At 33.0% G+C, this 17208-nt stretch overlaps 1 protein-coding gene across 1 annotated transcript in view; it reads left to right on the forward strand.

Moving 5' to 3' along the window:
* The window catches only part of LOC129728574 (innexin inx1), a 28225-nt gene that overhangs the window by 3143 nt on the left and 7874 nt on the right, over positions 1-17208 (forward strand). Inside the window, exons 2-3 of the mRNA XM_055687022.1 lie at positions 15874-16202; positions 16260-16367. Coding sequence (XP_055542997.1) covers positions 15954-16202; positions 16260-16367 — 357 coding nt within the window. The 5' untranslated portion in view covers positions 15874-15953. The remainder of the gene's footprint in view (positions 1-15873; positions 16203-16259; positions 16368-17208) is intronic.

The following is a 17208-nucleotide window of genomic DNA, read 5'->3' on the forward strand; positions in this document are numbered from 1 at the left end:
AAAACTTTTAACTCAAACGGTTGAAAACATAATAAAAAGTGGCACTGTGTTGTTTTCGTAAGTAATAAACAACCAAAAGCTATCAAACTATATGGTAGATATTGGCGAAAGGGCTTCCAACTTACTCATATTTTTAGTTTGGTTGAAAATTGCACCATTTGTTCTTTTTAAGCTCTGTCCGAAACAGCCCCCTTCAGAAACTGCCCCCCTTTTCCTTACTATTTAGACGTTCCCGGTATTGCTCGTGATTAAAAATCAAATTTTACATTTTATACTTCAATTATTACTTCAGATACAACATTAGTATATTTTTATTGGATTGAATTTGGCAATTTAAGGTTGTTTTCCAGAAACCATAAATCGCAAAATCGGATTTCAAAATGAAGTTGATTTTTGGCCTCTGGGTATCATACTGTTCCACAAATTCTCAGATTGAATTTTTTTTTTAATAGGGGGGAATGTTTGTAATGACTTATTTATGTACTAATATCTATTCAGAATTAGTTTTGTGTGTTCTGCCACAAATGGTGATATTTCAACACTATTATATACATATATATATATATATATATATATATATATATATATATATATATATATATATATATATATATATATATATATATATATATATATATATATATATATATATATATATATATATATATATATATATATATGTTTGTACGCTTTTTTATATTATTGAATGTTATTAGCTTTCGCAGTTAAGTTAATGTTATTGTAGGAAAATTATTAAACCTACTTGTCAAAGAAAAAAAAGGAATAAAACAAAACTTAAAATAAACTTAAAACTATCTTACTGACTATAAAGTGAGCTAATCGTTGCAATTGAGGATTGCAACGATTTTTGTCGGAATTTGTTGATAATTTGACTTGACAAATTTTCTAATGTTTCTACATTAGTGAGCCTATGTAGCTCGTTCGTGCTTAACCAGGGAGGACGCTTCAAAATCATTTTCAAAAGTTTATTCTGAATCATTTGAAGTGTCTTCTTCCTGGTTGTACAACAACTTGTCCAGATGGGAACTGCATATAACATTGCTGGCCTAAAAATTTGTTTGTAAATCAACAGTTTATTCTTGAGACAAAGTCTAGAATTCCTGTTGATAAGAGGATATAAACATTTGATATACTTATTGCACTTTGACTGGATATTTTCAATGTGCTCCTTGAAAGTAAGATTCTTATCATAAATTAGCCCTAAGTATTTAACTTCATCAGACCAATTTGAGACCACACCGTTCATCTTAATAACGTGGTTATGGGTGGGTTTGAGAAATGAAACTCTTGGCTTATGAGGAAAAATAATTAACTGTGTTTTAGAAGCATTAGGGGAAATCTTCCATTTCTGCAAGTATGAAGTAAATATACCTAAACTTTTTTGTAGCCGACTGCATATAACACGAAGGCTATTTCCTTTTGCGGAAATGCTTGTATCGTCACAAAACAGAGATTTCTCACAACCTGGTGGTAAATCAGGAAGATCAGAAGTAAAAATGTTATATAAGACTGGGCCCAAGATACTCCCCTGGGGCACACCAGCTCTAACAGGCAAACTGTCAGATTTACCATTTTGATAGTAACTGCTCATTTGCAAAAATTGAGTTCTCATTAATATATGTTATCATTCAATCGAGAATTATTCTTTCAAAAAGTTTGCTAATAGAGGAAAGTGAACTAATTGGACGATAACTTGGTGCCTCAGCTGGATTCTTCTCGGGTTTTAAAATTGGAGTGACTTTGGCATTTTTCCATTTCGTAGGAAAATGTGCTAGTGCAAAGCTTCTGTTTAAAATTTTTATCAAGAAATTTAAAGAGTTTTCGGGAAGTCTTTTAATAAGGATATAGAAAATCCCATCATCTCCTGGTGCTTTCATGTTTTTGATTTTTTTGAGAATAGTTCGCACCTCATTCAAGTTTGTTTCCAATACCTCTTCAGGAAGAAATTCTTGGGTGGTGATCTGATCATACTTTTGGTTTACTTAATTTTCAATAGGACTTACTACGTTCAAATTGGAGTTATGAACGCTCTCAAACTGCTGAGCAAGTTTTTGAGGTTTTTGTTCATTCGTTAGAAAAATGCAATCACCATCTTTAAGGACTGGAATGGGCTTCGAAGGTTTCTTAAGAACCTTCGAAAGCTTCCAGAAAGGTTTTGAATAAGGTTTTAGTTGTTCAACTTCTCTCATGAAATTCTCATTTCGCAAGAGAGTGAATCTATGTTTAATTTCCTTTTGCAATTCTTGAAAAATAATTTTCAAAGCAGGATCACGAGATCTTTGGTATTGACGTCTCCGTATGTTCTTCAAACGTATAAGAAGTTGAAGTTCACTGTCAATAATTGGTGCATTAAATTTCACTCGAGCCTTAGGAACTGATAAATTCCGGGCATTGAGTATTAAGCTGCTAAAATTATCTAACGCTCTGTCAATGTCAGAACTATTTTGTAAAATAATATCATCATTCATATTTTCTTCGATCGTAGAACGACATCTATCCCAATTAGTCTTGTGATAATTTAACACAGATCTAGTGGGATTTAAAATAGTTTCATGGGAAATAGAAAATGTTATGGGAAGATGATCAGAATCAAAGTCAGCATGAGTTAATAAATCACTGCATGAATGACTTTGATTTGTTAGTACCAAATCAATTGTAGATGGATTCCTAATAGAAGAATAACATGTAGGACCATTTGGAAATAAAACTGAATAAAATCCAGCCGAGCAATCATTAAACAATATTTTTCCATTGGAATTGCTTTGAGCATTATTCCAATCGATGTTTCGCATTAAAATCACCGATGATTAAAAATTTAGATATATTTCTTGTGAGTTTTTGCAAATCTCCCTTGAAATAATTTTTTCGCTCACCAGTGCATTGAAAAGGCAAATACACTGCGGCTATAAATAAAGTGCCAATACTTGTTTCAATTTCAATTCCCAAACTCTCGATAACTTTGGTTTCAAGATGGGGTAAAAAACGATGTTTTATTCGACGGTGGATAACTATTGCAACTCCACCACCGGCAACATCAATTCTATCAAACCTATGAACCATGTAATTTGGGTTCTTTTTTAGTTTAACATTTGGCTTTAAAAGCGTTTCAGTCACAACTGCAATATACACATCGTGGACTGTTAAAAAATTGAAAAATTCATCCTCTTTCGCTTTTAAAGAGCGAGCATTCCAATTTAGAAAATTTACAGCATTATTTAAAATCATTGCTGAATTTCAATTTCATAACAATATTAGTTGTAAATTTTATACCTTCTTGAACAGCCTCGTACATCGAGTTACAGTTCAACAAAACGGACATTAGCTGCAGCATGGATTGTTGTAGGTATTCAATCTTTTCTGGAGTTGGACTCCCTAAATCAATACTGGCTGACTTTTCAGCACCAAACACGAATGGTTTGTTACTGTTTGAATTTGAAATATTACCTGTAAGGACACTGGCATATGAACAGCCTGGTGTTGCCTGAACAGGATTTTTTGTCTGAAGTTTGTTATCTGAATTTAAATTATTACCTACAGACACACCTGCTAATGAAAGTGCTGGTGATGCCTGAACAGTATTGAAAGTCTTTTGTATACCCACATTGACAACAGGTTGCTTAGAATTTCTACGTTGTCTGGAAGCAATAATTTTTGACCTTACAGGACAATTAAAGAAATTAGATTTGTGATTTCCCCCACAATTTACACATTTAAAACTATTAGTGGTCTCTTTCACGAGGCAGATATCTTTCGTGTGACCAGTGTCACCACAAATCATACATTTTGCCGCCATATGGCAGTTTCGAGTTCCATGACCATAGGCTTGACAATTTAGACATTGAGTAAGATTATGGATTTCTCCATGTCTCTTGAATTTTTCCCACTTTATTCGTACGTTAAATAAAACACGTGCTTTTTCCAAACATTTCAAATTATTTACTTTGGTACGATCAAAATGTACTAAGTAATTTTCCTGGTGTATTCCAGTTTGATTAATTTTGGCATTTACCTTTCGTTTCATCAAAATTACTTGGTTGGGAGCAAAACCAAGTGATTCCGACAAACATTCTTTAATTTCCTCAATAGTTTGGTCATTTGAAAGACCTTTTGAAACAGCCTTAAACGGTCTCTCGTTTTTGGCATCAAAAGAATAAAATTTATACATCTTTTCAGTCAAATACTGTAAAAGATGTTTATGGCCATCAAGAGATTCGGCCAAAATACGAATTTCGCCTTGGCGGCCAATTTGAAAATTAACTTTCACATCCGACAGAAACGATGAAAGCTCTGATCGAAATGCTTTAAAATTGGCTACAAATACCACAATAGGTGGAACTTTAACCTTCTTCATAACGGCTTTATGCTCAATATGAGAAGTTTGAATTTCTTGATCCACAACGGAAGAAAGAATATCATACTTGTTAGTCGAAATTTCAGTGTCACTTGGAGGAGATGCCTCACGTTTTCTTGAAGCCGCATCAAAGCGAGCTTTTTTATTTTTTCCAGGCATAACTGGAAAACTTCACTACACTTTCACTTCACTATAGAATTTAAGTAGAAATATCTCAAACCAAATTTACTCACTAAACACTCGTTAACGTTAAAAACAAATTAATTAATTTGCGTTTCAACAGGTAGTCTTTCAAGAAGATTGCCTGTTGAAAGCGAAAAACAAAATTTCAATATCTCTCGGTAGTCTAAGACTTAGCCTCGAGCTGTTGGTAAATGCGACCGTACTGTAGGACAGTTCAAGTCGATCTGTGATTCTCAGATTAAATGATATTTGGTCTGCTTAGGCTATTGTTCATCAGGGAAAATTTTCCTATATATTTATATATATATATATATATATATATATATATATATATATATATATATATATATATATATATATATATATATATATATATATATATATATATATATATATATATATATATATATATATATATATATATATATATATATATATATATATATATATATTTATATATATAACTGAAATTTGACATTTTTTTGGTTCAGTTTGGGACCCCAAACAATCCTGAATTTATTGCAAGTCGATTGGTTTTGTCTCCGCTTGGCGCATTGCATTTTAAATTTATATGGAGATTTGTATGGAAAAACCAACTTTTTTGCATTTTCCATTCTAAAGAGCTCAAAATGGCTCAAACCATAGGTTTCATGACTTCAAACGGTAGGTTTTTCGATGCCTAACAACTTGGCCGAAGACACAAAAAAGCTAGGGTGAGCCAAAAAAATACGAGAGCTGTTCAAAGTTGAGTATGTCGAAATATATGTTGCAAATAATTTTTTCTGCCAACACTGCCAGTGTACCGGCGTCAGTCAGATTTCCATCAGAAGTTACCTCTGAAACACGTTGTAGATTCTATCTACGCCTAGAATATTGACTTAAATTTGTTTACTTGATCCAGCTGAGTGTATAAACTCGTTACGACAGGTTACTTCTGATGGGAATCCTACTGATGCCGGTACATTGGTAATGTTGGAAGAATAGAAGATTTTCTGCATTTGAATCGACATACTCAACTTTGAACAGCTATAGCTCTTCTTATGGACGTCCTAGCTATTCAGTGTCTTTGGCAAAGTTGTTAGGCATCTAAAATACTATACTTTTTCATAATGTAGTGCATTATTTGAGTATTCTTGAGCTCTCTAGAAAGGTAAATACAAAAAAGTAGGTTTTCCCATATAAATTTTCATACAAATTTGAAATGCAATGCGCCAAGCGGAGACAAGACCAATCGACTTCAGGTAAGTTTAGGGTTGTTTGGGATCCCGAAAGGAACCAAAAAAACTTGGTTCTGGAAAATCGATTATTTTTCCCCACCCTAATACTCATATATAGGTAGTAGGAAAATTTTCCCTGATGAACAACAGCCTAAGCAGACCAAATATCATTCAATCTGAGAGTTTGTGGAACAGTATGATACCCAGAGGCCAAAAATCAACTTCATTTTGAAATCCGATTTTGCGATTTATGGTTTCTGGAAGACAACCTTAAATTGCCAAATTCAATCCAATAAAAGTATAATAATGTTGTGTCTGAAGTAATAATTGAAGTATAAAATGTAAAATTTGATTTGTAATCACGAGCAATACCGGGAACGTCTAAATAGTAAGGAAAAGGGGGGCAGTTTCTGAAGGGGGCTGTTTCGGACAGAGCTTAAAAAGAACAAATGGTGCAATTTTTAACCAAACTAAAGATATGAGTAAGTTGGAAGCCCTTTCGCCAATATCTACCATATAGTTTGATAGCTTTTGGTTGTTTATTACTTACGAAAACAACACAGTGCCACTTTTGATTATGTTTTCAACCGTTTGAGCTTAAAGTTTTATGTATTTCTTTAATTCCTTTGTGAACGATTTAAAAATTTAAGTACACCACCTTAGTTCGTAACTAATATGCAATGTAAAAACGTGATAACATCCGGGAAACAAAGATTATATTTATGAGATAAAATTAAGATTTGTCTTCAGATGGTGGTGGGGTACATTCGGACATTGTTCATGGGGCACATTCGGACACCTAAAAAATTTGTGTTTGATTGTTGTTTATTAACAAATAGCGATTTAGACTGATTCTCAGTCCTAAAAATGGTTCGAAACTACAAAAGGAAAACCGATAGAGCAAGTATCAACGAAGATGAGCTGGAAAGAGTTTCTAACGGAACAATGTCTTTGAGACACGCTTCTGACACCTGCGGAATTAAAAGAAGTACCTTGGTCTGTCGTCTGAAAAATCAAAGAAACGGAAAAACGGAAAAATCAGAAAGCTTCTCGTCCAAAAACTGAGATCAACAAGTATTTACGAACGTGGAAGAAACATTTCTAGAGAAATATTTGAGATTTGATTGACGTCCCGTATACCAAAGCGCTTGACAAATTGTTTCTCAATGTTCTGGAACACTTAAATAAGATTCCAGAAAGCAGTGCTGAGAAAATGGCATAGTTCTTGTATGCTTTCCCCCTCGAAGCCAGTTTGCTCGATTTTTCTTTTATGAAATAAATTTGAAATAAAAGGATGAGTTGATTGTATGAAGAACAATGGGGATGAGGATGAGAGATTGTATGAAGAACAATGTTTGGGAGTAACATTTGTACTAATCTGAAGATGAAGTGGGCCTGATGTCATCATTGCTGGCCACGCCCATCTTTAACGTAGCTTGAGGATATTGGAAAGGATATTGTTTATGTGGTACTTAATGGAAGGCCACCGACTCAGTGACACTTCCGTAAGTACTTCGGAATTGGATTGGGGGTTGTGTAGGGATTTGTTGACGTAAAATCTATCTATCAAAAGTAACAAAATGGCAAATTTTCACGCATCCAGAGCCTATAGAATTACAAAATGCTAACACGCGCTTAACCAAAACATATTCTTATCTTCATTGTTAAACTGCCGATTTTGTCATAGTACCGTTATCGTTATATCGTATACCGCTGTAACAAAATTCGATTGTAGTAATTAAACATATCTTTATACAATACTTAATCAAAAGCTTGAAAAATCAAAAAATAAAAGCATTGAAGTTTAAACAGATTACAGTATTCAATTGATCGCAATATTTTTTGTGAAATTGTCGCTAATCGACTGAATATAAATTTGACTTCACAAAACTCTCACGTAGATAGCTCGATTGCTGTGATACGTCTATTCGCCAGTAGACGGCACCTGTTTACGCCATTTAGACAGAGCCAGCTGTTAGTTAAGCTCGTGTCTTTATATCTCAATGTACCACCATGTAAGTGACCTTTCTGTTTCCTTTCCATCGGGCGCACTCAACTCGACACCATAAATTACACACAACATATACAAGTTTCGGATTTTTTTCCTTTTTCCTGGTGCGGATAGTTCACAATTTTTACAGTTAATTGCTTATCGGTCACTTGAATTTTATGATTTCTCGTCTGAATCCACAATTGCAGGGTCTATTTTTGCTTAACCAGCAAGTTTACCTTTGATTTGATTCGATTTACGATTCCATTTATGAAACACTATCCGCAAACAATAAATTTAAGAATATTCAAAGAGAAAACAGGAAATAATCGCGTCCGTGGTTTACTTCGATCTCAATTGCTGCACAAATTATCAAGGTGTATTTATTTCTAATTATTGAAGGTTTCATGCAAATCTATTCAAACAAATAATAAGTTCGAAAGAGAAAGGCTGGGTCTCACCGCTCGCTAGGTGGAATAATTTGCGGTTTTTCCTGGGACAAGGTTTAGCATTTCTATTGATAAGAGTATATAGATGTTTTACAATATATTGCACTTTGATTGTGTACTCTCCATGTGTCCCATGCAAAATAATATTCATACAATGAATTTGCCATAAGCTCTCATCTTGATAACGTGATTATTTGTGGATTTTAGAAATGCAGCTACCTACTTGCAATCTGGATGTGTGAAGACCAAAATAGTAGAAGAACTAATTAGACACCGGGTAGCACAAACTATCAAGGCGAATATATTGAATTGTTTTTTGCTGAGCGCTCAACAATCACGACAGGCACAGTGTCGAAAAACGGAACGATAAAACGATTTCATTCGGGTGTTGTAGAATATATTGTGAAGGAAGGAAGCTTAAGAATAAACATATGTACATTACTGTACATCGAATGGTTCATTTTTTTTTTCAAAATTTGAATCTGCGATTACACGATATTCAAAGCGGACTTTGTAACCCAATAACCAAGAAGCCCTCTAATCACATGGTTTATTCATTTAGCACCGTTTCATCCATTCTTTAAAAATTTCATTCAAAAAAATAAATAAAATCAATATTATTAAGAAATTTATTAAGAACCACTTGGGTATAGAATTCAAGCCGCGAGTTAGATGTTAAAAGAAAACCACTGCTGAAGACGTTCGATACCCTACTTGTACTACACCACCTCTATTGTTTACCAACTGCATCACGCATCTTACGTATCCTCCATATCCTTTCAACACTTGTTTTCTTAAAGGTTAGGTTTTAGAAATTAAGTTTGGAGGTCAAGTTAAAAGATTTAAGTTGTAATTTTAAATCTCGGTGATTTACGTTCCAAATTCGTTTGGTTTCGATTTATATTATATTTATATTTAAAAAATTTCAATTATTTACGAAGATGATGTTTACATGTCCTCAAATACAACTTTTACCAAATTTATCCGCCTGTTGTAGTTAACCCGTGAATTTTATATATTTTCGAAAAATTTCTTCAACTCTGTCAAAACTCAATCAAATCGAATAAGTTTAAATAAGAGCAATTCTCGCTGAAACTAGGCCACTAGGTGCACAAGGTCTTTCAAATCTTCTACTATATAAAAATGGAATTCCGTAACGCTTGATCTTATTGATATTATTCACTCAGTCTCTGAGGTGTACAGTAATCATCATCATTTTGAATCGTTCTGAATCAAAAATAATTAGCGGTGACATGTATGTTTTTTAACATGAAAATGTTCGCTGATGTTCAGGAAAGACATTCGCGAAAAAATAATAGGTATCTAATTACTAAAACTTAAGATATTATTCACAAAACTACGTAAAACATGCAAAATTATGACTTTCTGTGTTAAATTTGCCTCTAAATCAAAATTCTAAGCGATGACATATGATTCTTTTTTCACTAAAATGTTTGTTAATGTTCAGGAAAGACATTTGAGGAAAAATAATTAGTATCTGATCACTAAAACTTGAGATATTATTCACAAAACTACGTAAAACATGCAATATTATGACTTTTTATACTTAATTCGTCTCCAAATCAAAATTCAAAGCGATGGCATGTGATTCTTTTTTCATTAAAATGTTCGTTGATGTTTAAGAAAGACATTTGAGAAAAAATAATAGGCACCTAATTACTAAAACTTGAGATATTATTCACGAAGCTGCGTAAAACATGCAAAATTATGACTTTCTGTGTTAAATTTGCCTCTAAATCAAAATTTAAAGCGATGACATATGATTCTTTTTTAATAAAATGTTGGTTAATGTTCAGGAAAGACATTTGAGAAAAAATAACAGGTTTCTGATTACTAAAACTCGAGATATTATTCACAAAACTATGTGAAATATGTAAAATCATGACTTTAATGCTGAATTTGCCTCTAAACTAAAACTCAAGCAGTGATCTGTGATTTTTACTATAATAAAATGTTCGTTGTGTTTAGGAAAGATATTTGAGGGAAAAATAATAGGTTTCTGATTATTCGAAATTTAAATATTTTCCACAAAACCACATGGAAAATGCAAAAACATAACTTTTTAGGCACAATTTGTCTCTAAAATTCTGATTTAAAGCGACGACACGTGATTTTTTCAATAAAATGTTCGTTGATATTCAGGAATGACATTCGAGAAGAAATAATAGTTATCTGATGACTGAAAATAAAGATATTAGTCACAAAACTAAGTGAAACATGCAATATTATGAATATTTTGGCTCAATTTGTCTTTAAATCTTAATTCAAAGCTATGATGTATGATTTTTTTCCATTAAAATGTTTGTTTATGTTCAGGAAAGACTTTTGAGTAAAAATAACAGATTTTTGATTACTGAAAATTGAGATATTATTCACAACACTACGTTAAACAAGCAAAATCATGAATATTTTAACTCAATTTGCCTCTAAATCGAAATTCAAGGCTATGATACGTAATTGTTCTTTATTGAAATATTTGTTAATGTTCGGGAAAGACATTTGAGGAAAAATAATAGGTATCTTATTGCTAAAAGTTGAGATATTACTTAAAAAACGACGTATGTTTGAAGATGATTTTTTGCATACAGAAAAACACATTAAAATATTCTTTTTTAAATTTATATATATTATACATATAATACATGCAAATTTTTGACTTTTTGAGTATGAGCTCAATTCGCCTGTAAATTAAATTTTTGTTTTAATAAAATGTTCGTTGTTTCTTCAACATCGTGCGAGCCGAGCAGAAAAAAATTACATTTCTGATGTTTTCTCAGTTTCGTGAATACATAGTAACACATTACGGGATTCGAAATACTTTTTTACTTTTACCAAAACTAGATCTTGGGACATTTGGCTGGAGGAAAGGCCGTATTTCATTGGTTTAATTTTTTTTAATGTCTACGTAGTTATGTGAATTAAACCGTTAACTTCTTCTCAGACGTGTTCCTTGGACATCAACAAACATTTTCGTTATATAAAATTCACATGTTATCTCTTTAGATATGATTATAGAGGAGAACTAAGCATGAATGGTCACGCTAAATTATTCTTACTTTGATTTCTTACTTCTAAAAGTTACATAAAAATAGGTTTTACTGTGAACGATTGACGAATATCCGGTTATCACCCGAGTGTGGTATATTCGGAACTGGGATGACCCCACATAACATTTTCCAAAATAACGACTTCTGGTTTCAGGAAAATAATCTGAAGTGGTATTTGGCCAGCCATTTCAATACTTCCGAAACTTCCGAACTCCATACGTCATTTTGAAATCCGAAATAGCGATTTCCAGTTTCTGTAAATCATCCCCAAAATATCAAAATATGCAATCCAATATGGGTATTTCCGTTCTGTGCGTTCTCAGAATGTTAAAGTACTTAAAGTGATGATGGACGTATAAGATGTGAAATATTTTTGAAGTGAGTTGTGCTAATAATGCAATGAATTATAAAAAATGATTCCTAATTTTGAAACTTTCGATCCCGAGCATCGCCGGGAACGTTCAACTAGTTTGATATAAATGCACATAGTTGTTAGAAATAGAAAAAAAATGATAATACCATTTTTGTTTGATCGAATTTGTTGACCCCTTGGTCACCAAGGGGCGGAACAGTTCTCAGAAAAGTTAAAATTTTTGCAAATCTTGATGTATTATTTGAGCTGTATCTCTAAAATTCGTTATGTAAAGTACTAAAAGTAGCACTATTCTGTAAAGAGGAATGATAGGGCTTTCATTTGAAGAGATAAGAATTCAGGCCGCCATTTTGAATTTGGCCGCCATCTTGGATTATATCAGAAAAATGCAATTTTGACCGTGTTCGCAACTACAGATTTCCGATCTGAGACCAGAATTGGAAAGCTGAGAAAAAAATGCTATAAGATGCAAGAAAAAAAAATAGGTGAGCATCTGTGTTAACCCATCAATTGAACCTATTTCCAAGCTGAGTATTAAAATATTCAACGTATACCGCGCGATCAACGTAGTAACCTGTCTACTGAGACCAAGTGGATGCACATGTTATAACTCTACTAGCTCCATGAATCATAATCGATTGATACTACAACTAGTACGCAACTACTGTTTTTTTTTGAGTCTGGTGAGAATAATGAATACAGCTATTGAAAATGCTATTTTGAGAAGGTATTTATGATTATAAATATTTTTAGGGCCAGAACGGTTTGTTTGATCGGTTTGACGTCTTCGATAAAGTTGTAGATAATTATTTTGTTTTTCCGAAAAAAATATACACTCTATAACTTTTTCTTTGGTTGCATTGTTTAGGTAATCTTTTGTAGTTTTTATAAAAAAATAGATTTTAAAAAAATGAGCCTTTTTAGATAGGTATCGACTCTATTATCGTCAGGTTTTACCTATTATCGCCCAGGGGATAAATGATGACCTAGAGCGTTAAATTTTTGCATCTATGTCTTCATTAACCCCCGGGCGATAATAGGTAAAACCTGACAATAATTGTACATTTTTCTGTTACCTCTTTTTCAAAAAATAAAATCGTTTTAAAGTGTATAGTTTTTCGGAGAGACAAAAATACTAACTACAGCTTTATAGAAGACGTCATACCGATCAAACAAACCGTTTTGGCCCTGAAAATATTTGTAATCATCAATACCTTCCCAAAATAGCATTTTTCAATAGCTTCTCAAAAATGAGTCGTGTTGCAAAAAATTAAACCAGTACCAGAATGGCATTTTTTGCCTATGCAAAGTTTCAGCCAAATTAAAAATGACAATATAAATAAAACATTAAATCTGGGACATTTTTTGTGGAACTGCTCAGTAATAAAAAACCTATCGCTTTGTTAGTATCAAACATGTTAGTGTTGTATTCATTATTTTCACAAAACTCAAAAAAAACAGTAGTGGCGTATTAGTTGTGGCACCAATTGATTATGATATGGTCGGCGTGCGTTCAGACCGAACCAAGCGCCAAAAACATTATTACGAGTAATCGGCGATCAAAGTTTAACCACCCAGTATGTTTCCTGCAAGCTGCTGCAGAGAAATTTTGTTATAATATCATTACGAACTGTTCAGATGATTTCATTTTTTCATGAAAGATAAATTATCAATTTTAACATCCACTGGTATTAAAAACTCAATTTTCAAAAAACTGGCGCTTGGTTCGGTCTGGTTGCACGCCGACCATATATGGAGCTAGTAGGGTTATAACATGTGCATCCACTTGGTCTCAGTAGACAGGTTACTACGTTGATCGCGCGGTATACGTTGAATATTTTAATACTCAGCTTGGAAAAAAGGTCCAATCGATGGGTAAACACTGATGCTCACCTTTTTCAGGCATCTTATAGCATTTTTTCTCAGCTTTCCAATGCTGGTCTCAGATCGAAAATCGGTAGTTGCGAACATGGTCAAAATTGCATTTTTCTGATATAATCAAAGATGGCGGCCAAATTCAAGATGGCGGCCTAAATTCTGATCACTTCAAATGAAAGCTCTATCATTCCTCTTTACAGAATGGTGCTATTTGTAGTACTCTACATAACGAATTTTAGAGATACAGCTCAAATAATACATCAAGAATTGCAAAAATTTCAACTTTTCTGAAAACTGTTCCGCCCCTTGGTGACTAAGGGGTCAACAAATTCGGTCAAACAAAAATGGCATTATCATTTCTTCTCTATTTCTAATTCATATCAAATTTGAAAGACCTTGTGCACCTAGTGGTCTAGTTTCAGTGAATTTGCTCATATGCAAAAAAAAATTAAGAATTTACTTAAGGAAAACTGAATTCAGCGAAAATTGAATTAAATTTGGAGAACTATAAATAGTTAAAGTTTAATAAGTAAATAAAGTTTAATAAAAGCTTATAAAATATTATTTTCAGCAATAATTGTTATATCCCGTTAATGCAATACAAATAATTTACCAGATAATTACAAAAAAATCCAGACTTAATTTTTGATCTTGTGCAATAAACCAAATTGAAATCGGTCGAGCGATGATCAAATGGAAGCAAATTCAGTAAATTTCATATTGTGAGAATAAAGAAAAGATTTTTACCTAAAATAATGTTATTTAGGTTTACAAAGTAGCAGTGGTTGATAATTTTTAGTTCAAAAACCATCACTCACCATATACATATCAAGTATTTACACTGCATATTTCAAATAGAATGCATGGATTTCATAGGTTGCTAATTTTACCCTGATTCATCTTATAAAACCTTGAAGGATTTTTAGATTTATCTCATGAAGTAAATAATGAAAATGACATATATTCATTTATAGTGGTTTTCTTGGGCACATAGCAGTACTCATGTTAAATTATAGTTGTTTCGGAAAAAGCCAATATATAAGGATACCAACCGTCTGGATTTAGCAGGACATGTGCTAATTTCAAGATCCTATTTGGGCGTCCTGATTTATTTTTCATATTGATTCATATGATTTATTTTCATATTTCTGAATTTCTTAAAATAGTCAATTTTGTAGCGTAACTTTTACGATTTCGGGACACAACGCTCACTGTGAAGGAATTTTCACTTCTGTTGAATCTCAGTCAAGTAACGAGAGAAATCTTCTAGATGTTAAAATCGTTAAACAACGAAATTTGACCTTTTTGTTTATTGGACACAGACTTTGCGGCCAATTATTAGTATACGGGGCTAGCGCTGTGATTTTATCAATACCAACATTCTCTCACAGGGTGGGTTTTAAAGCTATGACAACTGGCTTGTTAGACCAGCATCGGAGACGAGTTAGGGTTTAGGCTTAGATCAAATTTGTGCCGAAAAAAAGGGTGTCCTGATTTCTACCTTCGACCAGATCGTATTCTCAAACCAATATCAACCGAATTATTTGGAAAGTATTGTAGAAAGTGATCAATTTCACCCCGTTCCAAGGTACTCAACATTAAACAGCTATAGCTTTTATAGGGATATCCTAGCTCTTCAGTATCTTTGACAAAGTAGTTAGCATTTTAAATACTACACTTTAACGTAATTTAAGGCATTAATAAAGTATCACTGAGCTCTCTAGAACGGGAAAAGCCAAAAAATTGGTTTTCTCATACAAATTCCAAATGCAATGCGCCAAGCGGAGACAAATCCAATTGACTTCCGGTGAGTGTTTGGGGCCCTGAATGGAACCAAAAAAACTTGGTTCTGGAAAATCGATCACTTTGACCCACCCAAATATATATTTTTCTCAGTTGTCGCTAACTATTCCTAGTGCACACGGCTAACGCTGAATAACATCTCTATAGATCATTGCACGAACCGGCCTAACCTTACTTCATGAAAGTTTAGAAAGGTAAATTGAATTTGGAGCGGAAAAACATTTTTTTGTGCTTACTAAATTCGGGGCCGACACCATTAGGAAGCGTATGAAAAAACAGTAATAATGAACATATATTTATTGCAGTAGGTCAACCCTTAAAAGCATTAGAAAAAAATGTTCTTTCGACGCCATCGAAAGGTTACCCTCTTGAACTGTCAAAATCCCATTGGTGACGTCATTGTGCAATGATCTATTAAAACTGAACAGTTATTTAATTTAAAATTGAATATATAAAATTGAAAACAGTTGTTTTTTTCTCATTTGTCAATAAATTACTCATCAATGATACGCGTACTAAAAATATATTTTTCTATTTCAGAATTGTCTCTAATGGTTTTGTTTTAATAATGGTTTGATAAGTTTCCTATTGAGTAATTTTCTCCACCTATAGTTTCAAACATGTATAAATTACTCGGTGGTTTAAAAGATTATTTCAAGAGGCAGGACATCTACATTGACAATGTAATCTTCCGGTTACACAATACCTTCACAACTGCTCTTCTGCTAGCATGTAGTCTAATCATCACTGCAACTCAATACGTTGGACAACCGATTAGCTGTATTGTTAACGGAATCCCCACGCATGTTGTCAATACGTTTTGCTGGATTTCGAGTACCTTTACTATGCCAGATGCTTTTAGGAGAGAGGTTGGTGATTGTTATTTGGTTCGAATCAAAAACGGGTCAATATATTTTTTTAATCAGGTTGGCCGAGAGGTTGCTCATCCAGGTGTAGCGAATGATTTTAATGATGAAGAGGCGAAAAAATACTATACATACTATCAATGGGTGTGCTTTGTTTTATTCTTTCAGGTTTGTATTTTTCCTAATTTGTACGTATATATTTTTTGTAGCTCAAAACATCGTGTCGTATATGAGCCGTTCCGGAACAGAGTGGTCTATGTGCTGTCGAGCAAATTTTTCTGGAGAAGCAATTGTCGAAAAATCTCTGAATAAAATTTTGTTCAACGGATTCTTCCAAACAAAATGTTCTAATATAAAGGTTATGAAGTGGTTTGACATTGGAATACATAAAATTAACAGTTTCTTTGCGAAATAAGTGATTTTGTCCCACCAATGTACATAGACCACTCTGACTTCATATATATATTCAGTGGAATCCTCGAATCGTTTCGAAACAGAGTGGTACAGGTACAGAAACCTGGTAAATGACAAAGAAAATGACGATAATTCGTATAAAATGGCTAGTGTCACATGTTATATGATACACATAGCATGTCACATGTAAGATGTCACGTGTAACACTTCATGTAACACAACATGTTACATATTACATATTATTTCACATGTTACATTTTTCGTGTTACATTATGTGTAACATGTTACATATCACGTGTGAAGTTACATGTTACAGAACAAGTGACATGTTACTTAGCACATATAATATGCTACATATTACGTGTTACATGATAGTATTACACCGTATTTTGTACATAGACCACTCTGTTCCGAAACAGAATGGCCATTCTGTTTCGGACGAAATTTGAACACAGTATAAATCCACTTTAAAGTTCGTTGTTTTGAAATTTTCTTAATCTCCCAACTTCAGCTTTTTGAGGAGATGCGGTTTATGCAAAAAAACTCATTTTCGAAAAAATGGTCTTCAGACCACTCTGTTCCGCAACGGCTTTTA

Source organism: Wyeomyia smithii, chromosome 3 (genome assembly GCF_029784165.1).
Source record: "Wyeomyia smithii strain HCP4-BCI-WySm-NY-G18 chromosome 3, ASM2978416v1, whole genome shotgun sequence".
NCBI lineage: Eukaryota > Metazoa > Arthropoda > Insecta > Diptera > Culicidae > Wyeomyia > Wyeomyia smithii.